This window comes from Nomascus leucogenys, chromosome X, assembly GCF_006542625.1.
Source record: "Nomascus leucogenys isolate Asia chromosome X, Asia_NLE_v1, whole genome shotgun sequence".
Taxonomy (NCBI): Eukaryota; Metazoa; Chordata; class Mammalia; order Primates; family Hylobatidae; genus Nomascus; species Nomascus leucogenys.
In genome coordinates this window covers 127,466,713-127,476,261 of record NC_044406.1, presented here as the reverse complement: position 1 = coordinate 127,476,261, position 9,549 = coordinate 127,466,713, and the positions used below count along the sequence as shown (strand labels likewise).

General features: G+C 41.9%; 1 protein-coding gene across 1 annotated transcript; it reads left to right on the top strand.

The window, feature by feature from the left end:
- Positions 1-466: 466 nt before the first annotated feature.
- On the top strand, positions 467-1,591 carry LOC100603281 (melanoma-associated antigen C2-like). Its single transcript, XM_004092592.2, has one exon. It carries the CDS (start codon positions 467-469, stop codon positions 1,589-1,591), a length of 1,125 nt encoding a protein of 374 aa, XP_004092640.2.
- The last annotated feature ends 7,958 nt before the right edge of the window (positions 1,592-9,549 follow it).

The window sequence follows — 9,549 nt, the reverse complement described above, 5'->3', positions numbered from 1 at the left end:
GCTCCAGGAACCAGGGTATGAAGACCTGGGTCTGAGCTGTACTTCCTAAAGTCAGCACAGCAGCGGAGGCCCAGGAAGTGCCAGGAGTCAAGGTGAGCGCACGCCCTGACCTTGTTACAAAGGCTCTACCTCCACAAACAGAGGAGACTCCTCAGCACCCAGCCGTAACCACCTACTGTCATTCCTGGTGCCTCAGGCTCTGCCTTTCAGCTGTGCCCTGAGGTGATTTCTCACATCCTCTTACAGGTGCCCAGGGGACAATCTCTCTAGGAAGACAGGCGACCTGTGAGGCCCTAGAGCACCACCTTAAGAGAAGAGGAGCTGTAAGTCGGCCTTTGGCAGAGCCATCATGGGTGAGTTTCTCAGCTGAGGCCACTCGCAGTGTCACTCTCTTCCACAGGCCTGTTGGATCCCATCATCCGTATCCCTATTGATATGTTTACCTGCTGCTCCTGAAGAAGTCGTTATGCCTCTCTTTCCAAGCGTTCCATTCCCCAACTTTGCGGAAGATTCCCAGTACCCAGTGGTGATAGAGGATTGGATAGATGCACAGGATCCCACAGATGAGGAAGAGGAGGAAGCCTCCATTTCCTCTTCTACTTTCTACTTAGTACTTTCCTCCTCTTCCTCCTCCTCATCCTCTTCTCTGATTCTTGGTGGCTCTGAGGAGGAGGAGGTGCACTCTGCTGGGATGTCAAGTCTTCTCCAGAGCACTCCCAAGAGTCCTCCACAGGGTCCTTCCCAGTGTCCTCCCCAGAATCCTCTGAGCTCCTGCTCTTCCTCTGTTTCATGGAGCCCAATGAATGAAGAGTCCAGCAGCCACAAAGAGGAGCATGCAAATACCTGTCCTGGCCTGCCAGACAGTGAGTTCTTTCTCACATATACACTAGATGAAAAGGTGGCCGAGTTGGTGGAGTTCCTGCTCCTCAAATACCAAACAAAGGAGCCTATAACAGAGTCAGAGATGCTGACGATTGTCATCACCAAGTACAAAGACTACTTTCCTGTGATACTCGACAAAGCCTGTGAGTTCATAGAGCTTCTTTATGGCCTTTCCCTGATAGAAGTGGGCCCTGACCACTTCTATGTGTTTGCAAACACAGTAGACCTCGCCGATGAGGGTAGTGATGACAAGGGCAGGCCTGAGAACTGCCTCCTGATTCTTATTCTGAGTGTGATCTTCATAAAGGGCAGCTGTGCCCCTGAGGAGGTCATCTGGGAAGTGCTGAAGGCAATAGGGGTGTATGCTGGAAGGGAGCACTTCGTCTATGGGGAGCCCAGGGAGCTCCTCATTAAAGTTTGGGTGCAGGAACATTACCTGGAGTATCGGGAGGTGCCCAACAGTTCTCCTCCACGTTATGAATTCCTGTGGGGTCCAAGAGCCCATTCAGAAAGCACCAAGCAGAAAGTACTAGAGTTTTTGGCCAAGCTATACAATAGTATCCCTATTTCCTTTCCATCTTGGTACAAGGATGCTTTGAAAGATGTGGAAGAGAGAGCCCAGGCCATAATTTCCACCACAGATGATGCCACTGCCATGCCCAATGCAAGCTTCAGTTTCATGTCCAGCAACTTCTCCTGTCCTGAATGAAGTCTAGGGTAGTTTCTTCCCTTTGTGTTTGAAGGAGGCAGTTGAGGTCCTACATAGTGAAGGGCCCAGGTGGGGCTGGAGAGAAAACAGCGTTCTCTGCATTTCTGTTTCATGTGGGTGGTTTGTAGATTTACCTGTTTTTCTTTTGGTTATTTTCAAATGCTTTTATTTTAATAGCAGGTTTAATTGGTTTCAGAATCTTAGTTTATTAATATTACTTACACACGTATTGCCATTTATCTGACTTAAAAGTAAGAATTTTATATTTTGTTAAAAAAAATGGGAAAACCTTCTCTTATTTTGTGATCTGTAACAGGATAGTGTGGTATTATAATAGGAATTTTCTTTAAAATGTGAAAGTACTCAGCAGTTCAATAGTCGAACAAAATAAAGGATGGCTAATATTTGCATCTCCTCATACCCTTTATTCTCTTGTTCTTAAAAATTAAATATGTATCCCTTGCTTGGCTTGGCATATTCAAAACAGTAGCAGAAATTAACTCTGAATACAAGAAAGCCTCACTGACTCCTTTATTTGCTGAACATTATTTAAGCATATGCTTTTGGAAGGCACTCTTCACAGTGGGGATAGTGTGAAAAGCATGACTTATCCGTACCCATAAAACAGGAGTTTCTTGGAGCAGAAGCCATATCAAGAAGGTGGTAAGGTGCTCTTTACAATTTAAAGAACAACTTAAAAAAGGACTGGGGAGGTTAGACTCCAATGTGAGCCTTCCAGTATAAAGGCCCTGAGCTAAGGCAGCTTGGGGCTTTGGAAAACTGCAGTTGCTTCTGTGGGAGCTGATTGTTACGAAGCTGGGTGTTGGCAGCAACCAGACTCTCAGAAGGTGAGAGAAAAACGTGGAATGGAAAACTGCTCTGAGCAGTTGCACCTGGGTGGAGGATGCGGCAGAGAGAAGTCTCCACATAGGGAAGTAATGGAAGGTGTCCTGCAGCTCTCTAACTGGTGAGCTTGAACACAGTGCAAGAACTAGGTGATTGATACCCATCATCTGCAAGGGTTTCCTGAGAAATAGAATGATAATCCCTTGAAGTGCTTCCCAGAACACTCTAGGCTGGCACTCACTTCCCTGGCCTAGGAGAGCCAGAGCCCACTTCACAGAAAGGACATTTAATTAGGTTATTTTGAATGTAAGTTGGCCAACTCTAAGCAAGGGCTATTTTTCGTGGAGGACAAATAAAAGTAGTGGTTTGGATGGACGAGCATTGGGGAAGGTGAAAAGGAGTTGGTTCTTGACTCAAATTCTAGGATCACTGAGTTGCATTCCACCTGGGGAATTCTCCCCTTACCCAAATTATACAATACATCATTTCAGAAATAAAATGTGCTGAGTTTTATTTGTGAAGCTGAATTTTTGGTTGAGTTGGTACTCCATGACATATTCAACTACATATGCTGACATGTTTTGGATAACAAAACAGCTGAATTTTCACAAAAGACAGTGGCCTTTGGGGTTATAATCACATTGATAACAACTGCCACTTGTTAAATTTCCAATATATGTCAGGCATTGTTTCAGGTGTTTTACTCACATTACATACATTCCAGCAATTCTACAAGGCAGGGCTTATGAAACCCCTTTTACAGATGAAGAACCTGAGGCTCATAGTGCTTGATAAATTCCACAAGATCACATCGCTAGAGAGTGACAGGGCTGGGACTTGAGTCTTGCTCTGAATTCATCTAGACTCATACTGCCCCCACTATTCCCAGCCTGAGGAAGGCTCATATCTCTTATTTAATTCCCCAATATCACGTTGCTAGAAAGTGACTCGGACTTGAGCCGTGCCCTGAATTTTATCTAGGCCCACACTGTCCCCACTTCTCCCAGCCCGAGGACAGCCTTTAATCTAAGTCACTTCTCTTCATGTTTCTTAGTGTCTCTCAAGTAACAAAGATGAACCCTGTGGCCAAAGTTGTAAGTTAGGCCTAAAGAATGAAGGTGATAATGAGAATAAAGTACAATTCAGGGATCATTATTGGCTTTCTTTACCTAAAGTCCTCCTGTTCTAAGCCCAAAGTTTCTTGAGAACTGACTATGTCCAGGTGCTGGCAGTTTTGTCCAGCCCCAGTACTTTCCTACATTACAGCACTGTCCTTTTGATCTTCCCTGTATGTTCTCTTGTCCAGCGGACTAGCCTGTCACTAGTGTCTCTCCCTCTGAATGCTGTGCCCTGCTCCCAATGCAAAAGCCCTGATTCACCTGCCCTTCCCCTGAGATAGACCATTCTTACTCCGTGCAGAAGTTCCCTGAGTCATCCATCCCTCCCCCTGAGTCATCTGTGATAACAGCCCTTCGATGTGACTACTCACTTTGGATAGTGATATTTCAATACCTACCCTGGGCATCTTCAACACACTCTCAATGTATTTCCACATAGACCAGTGAGTAGAATCTGATTTGCCACATAATATACTGGTTTTAGAGATGTAATTCTAAAGTCAGAGATAGGGTATTTGAAAGAATCCTAATATGTGATATTTGTGTAGGATTTTAATAAGACGCATTATTTGAAACAGTGCACTGAACCCAAACATACTTGAATGAGCTTTCATAGGTGATCAAAAACCAACGTTTCCTTCATAATCTTTGTAGATGAAGAAAGACTATAAAATCACTTTGTAAATGATCTACTGGAAGCTGAATTTAAAAAAAAAAAAAACAAAATAATAACAAAATCACGAAGACTGCCTAGGAAGTGACAAGGGTTCCATGGCAGAGATGCTAGCTCTAATGAGAAAAACCAACAATGGTTAACCATCTTTCCTCTCTCTTGTCTGTATATCTGCCTTGCAGGAAAATCCTGGTTTGCAGTATGCCACAGGCACATGTACAGCTGATCAGAAATGTTTAGTCATGTGGAGGGAAGCAGAGGCTCTCAGAGTAGGATATTTGTCGTACACCAAAATGAATGAGAAAATTCTCAGCCTAAAGAAATCGTATAGGTTATAAAAAGAACAGTGCAGAAAAGTGCTATTGAGGGAATAAGGTTGACCCTCCCTGCCAAGACTTAAGGAATTATTTTAAAGCTAGATGTAATCCTGTATTTCAAATTGCCAGTCACCTCATAAGAACAAGTTGGAAGATTTCAAGGCAATGCTGGCATTCCCATAAACCATTCCAATAAAATAAAAGACTTACTGTCATGAATTATAAAAGCTGCTTTTAATTAAGCACCATAATGGCTTATGGGAGAGATGACAAGTGCCCATCACTTTTTTGTCTACCTTGTCTTCCTGAGTGGTTCATTTGTAGTTAGACAGAAGCCAGTGCATCATTCCAATGCTTTCGTGTCTGTTTAAGAGTTAACATCTGCTGTGATGTGGAGCTTTGGGGTAAAATCAGCTTGGATTCCTGGGTGACATGAGAGCCAGGACCCACTGTGTATTAGTTTATTATACCATAACAATATACCACAGACTGGGTGACTTAAAAATGGAAATGCATTTTCTCACATTTCTGGAAGCTGGATTATCCAAGATCAATATGTTGGCCAGTTTGATTTCTTCTGTGGCTTCTCCTTGGCTTGCAGATGACAACCTTCTCACTGAATTTTTATGTGGTTGTCCCTTGGTCTTTGTGTCTGTGTCCTAATCTCCTCTTCTTATAAGGACACCAGTCATACTGAATCAGGTCCTACTTATAAGACCTTACTGTATCTTAATTGCCTCTTCAAAGGCTCTATCTTCAAATACAGTGACATTCTGAGGTACTGGGGGTTATGACTTGGATAAATGAATTTGGGGAGAGAGCTGCAATTCAGCCCATAGCACCATGTCAACTCAGGTTAGAATTTATGTGCACAAAAATAAACTTGGGTTAAGCCATTTTAATTTCAACAATTTTTTTGTTCCATCAGTTTACTGTTACTTTATCTGACTACTACACTGCTCCTCTTCCTTTTCTTGGACTTACTTTAATATTTTTTCTTCTAAATAAATACTGCATATATTCTTGTTGAAAAAAGTTCTTAAAATACATAGAAATCACATTGCTTTCCTTTAGAAAGTTTCTCCAAAATTCAGCCCCCTACTCAGAAGTTTCCACAATTAACAATGCGGTATGCAAATTTTAAAAGATTATTTTAGGCTCTTAGAAATACAGATGTGCTAATATATGTATATGCATACATTATATGTAATAGCACACATGCATATGCTGTGTATATATATATACATGTATACATATAAAACTATACATGTGTAATAATATGCATATAGATCTGCTGCTTGCCTTTGCTACTATTATAGGTTCAATTTCATCTTCTCCCAAATTCTACATTGAAATTAAAATGTGACATTATTTAGAGATAGGATTATTTCAGACGCAATCAAGTTAAAATGACGTTATTAATGCTGGCCCTAATCAAATATGATGGGAGTCATTATAAAAAGGGGAAATTTAGACACAGAAATGAGTAGAGGGATGACAATGAGCACGCATGGGCTGAAGATAGCCATCTACAAGGCAAGGAGAGAGGCCTGGAAAACATCCTTCCCTCACGGCCCTCAGAAGGAATCAACCTCATGAATGCCTCGCTCTTTGACTACCAGACTCCCAAACTATGAGACAATAAATTTTTGTTGTTTATGTCATCCAGGTTGTGCTACTTTGCTATGGCAGTCCTAATAAACCAATATAATCACTTATTAAAATGGATCTGGCCGGGCACGGTGGCTCACACCTGTAATCCCAGCACTTTGGGAGGCCGAGGCGGGTGGAACTCCTCACCTGAGGTCAGGAGTTCGAGACCAGCCTGGCCAACATGGTGAAATCCTGTCTTTACTAAAAATACAAAAATTAGCTGGGCGTGGTGGCTTACACTTGTAATCCCAGCTACTCAGGAGGCTGAGGCAGGAGAATTGCTTGAACCCGGGAAGCGGAGGTAGCAGTGAGCCAAGATCGCGCCACTGCACTCCAGCCTGGGCGACAAGAGTGAAACTCTGCTAAAAAAAAAAAAAAAAGATCTAAGATCTTTCCATGACAGCACATATAGATCTATCTCACTATTGGGACTACTTCCTAGAATTCCATTTTATTTCTGTACAATAACCAATTTAACAATTTTCCTCCTGACGAACATACGTATTTCTCTTGTGTGGCTATAATTAAAACAAATAAATTCAACATATTTGAGCATAAATTCTAGGACAATGCCTATAGTTCCATATAAGGAATGCACATTCATGTGGAAACTGAGTCAGTGTGAAGAGAGCATGAATATCTTATACTTTATAATGTTGGTGGCTTTTTCCCCAAAATGTTTAACCAGTTAATTTCCCCCATTTATTTGTCTATGGGGAAACTATTCATTTATTCACAAACATTTTATCACAGTTTTAAATATTGGTCAAACTTATGGGTGCAAACCCTAGGTGACTTGGTTTTGGTGATGAATTTTTTAGATGCAACACCGACGTTTTGGTCAAACGTATAGATGCAAATCATACAAATGCAAATGCAAATGATACAGCTAGGTTTATAAGTCAGTATTTTATGAGCCTATTCATAATGACAAATTTGGAAAGTTAAAACCATGGGGACTGAAAACAGAACAAAGTTGCTAGGGACTTTGGAGAAGTACAGTGTTTGACCTCAAACGGAATGCACAGTGGAATTTTAGGCTGATTGAACTCGTCATTATGATACTTGAATGGTAGATATGGACCTCCATGCATTTGCCTAAATAAATAAAGCTTTACATAGCAGTTAAATTTGATGTATGTATTTAAAATGTTTATTTAACTTTTATCTTAAATTCAGAGATGCAAGTGTAGGTTTGTTACATATGTCGACTTGTGTCATAGGGATATTTGTACAGATTATTTCATCACCCAGCTATTAAGCCTAGTACCCATTCATTATTTTTCCTGATCTTCTCCCTCCTCCCACCCTCCACCCCCACCAAAGGCCCTAGTGTGTGTTGTTCCCCTTTATGTGTTCATGGTGTTTTCATCATTTAGCCCCTACTTATAAGTAAGTACATGTGGTATTTGGTTTTCTGTTCCTATGTTTGCTAAGGATAATGGCCTCCAGCTCCATCTATGTCATGGATTGGATTTTCAGAAGGATCACAGCCTGCTGAAAAGACAGTGGATTTTACAGGGACAATGATAGAAAAAGTAGCAACAACACAGGAGCCTTTAACCTAGCATAAGTGAAAGATAATATTAACTCCACACACAGCAGTAGTAATGGAGATTGAAAAATTGGAAGGATTTGAAATGGATTTTAGCAGTTGAAGGAACAAAGTTGCTGTTGGTTTTGATTTGGGATAAGATAAATGTAGGCATCAAGCACAACAGGAAAAACTGTACCATCTTTGATGTTAACAAAAATCAAATTGAGCCATACTTTGTTGTTTCAATTTTTTGTCAGCCTTCATGTGTATTTTGTAACCTGTCAGAAACATGCACAAATGTTTCTTCTTCTTTGAAATCTGGGAATGCCCTCCCTTCCTGCAACCCTGTGCCCAACAATTCTATATTCATGGCAACTATAGTACACCTTCACTGGCAGAAGCAGCATGTTCACTGAAGGCTGAATCTAAAGTGAGAATAAGGGACTGAAGGTGAGTCATTTGGGGGATGTTTAGAGAATGGTTGTGTTCACTCATTTCAAAGGTCCCTGACACTCCCCACTGATGCCATCACAAGAACCTTAGTGCCTCTCGCTTCTGGACAGGAGACTTACTTCTAATATCAGTAGGTAAAATGATAGATTGCCATTTTCTTTTCATCTTCCATAAGAAGTGCTCTTTTCTTGGGACCTCAGAAGAACAACTCCATGTGGATAATTTCCAAGGACATGGGGCCCAGAGCTGGAACTCAGCCTACCAGCTGCCTCCCAGTCTGGAAGATCTTCCTTCTCTGTGGGTTTCCACCTTGAGCACTGAGGTTTGATACACCAATCCTGGCTGTGAGCAGAGGCCAACTGCCCTTGGGACCTTGAGCCAAAGCTGAGGAAGGAAATCAGCTCATGAACGGCTGAGTTGATCCTGGCCATAGTGGATGGAGAGAAGCCCAACCCTCAGTGAAATCTCTGGCAAAGCCACATGTCAACCTCTTTTGGAATCTTAGGGCCCCTCAATCCTTCTGAGGGCTCTGTCAGGAGTAAGAACAGCTGAAAGGAAGTATGTGGAGCTCTTATCCATGTGGAGAGGGAGATAGGCATCTACTCCTACTACCTGGGCAACCTGGCACAGCCATTATGTCAGGAAAGTGTTTGTGGACCTGGTCAGGGTGTCTGTCATCAACACAACATCCCTCTGTCATGACTTTCTGGAATAGAACTGCTAAAGTTACATTTCTTAGATCCCCAGAGTTCCAGAGGTCAGCAGGAGGATGGGTCAAGTAGGAGGGGGAATTAACATATCATTATCCCAGGTAGCATTTCCCCAGCCACTATTGATTTCCAAATCCTGCTCTCAGAAAGCAAAGGCTCATTAAAGTAGCAAAGTCTTCTATGGCTGGGACAAGGGAGCAGAAGCAGCTGCCATTTCATCTCTTCTTCTTTGACTCATATCATCTTGTTTCCTTCTGTTACTGGTGTGACCAATGACCCCAGCCTGTTTCAGTTCTTTCACCTCTAGCCTTACTGATGCTCTAATTCACTCATACCGCTGACTCACTAAAAGGTCATCTATGCAAAGTCTTATTTGTTTTTTCAGGTATGTTTGTGTATATTTGATTTTTTTAATAGGAAGCTGAGGCAGGAGAGTCGCTTTAACCTGGGAGGCGGAGGTTACAGTGAGTCGAGATCGCTCTACTGCACTCCAGCCTGGGTGACAGAGCAAGACTCCGTCTCAAAAAAAAAAAAAAAAAGCACACAATATCTGTGAGGTGTGATAAAGCAAAGTGCAAAAAAAAAAATGAAATATGCCTGCAATATGAAAATTCTAACTGTGAAATGTTGATAAAGTTACCTATGTAAACT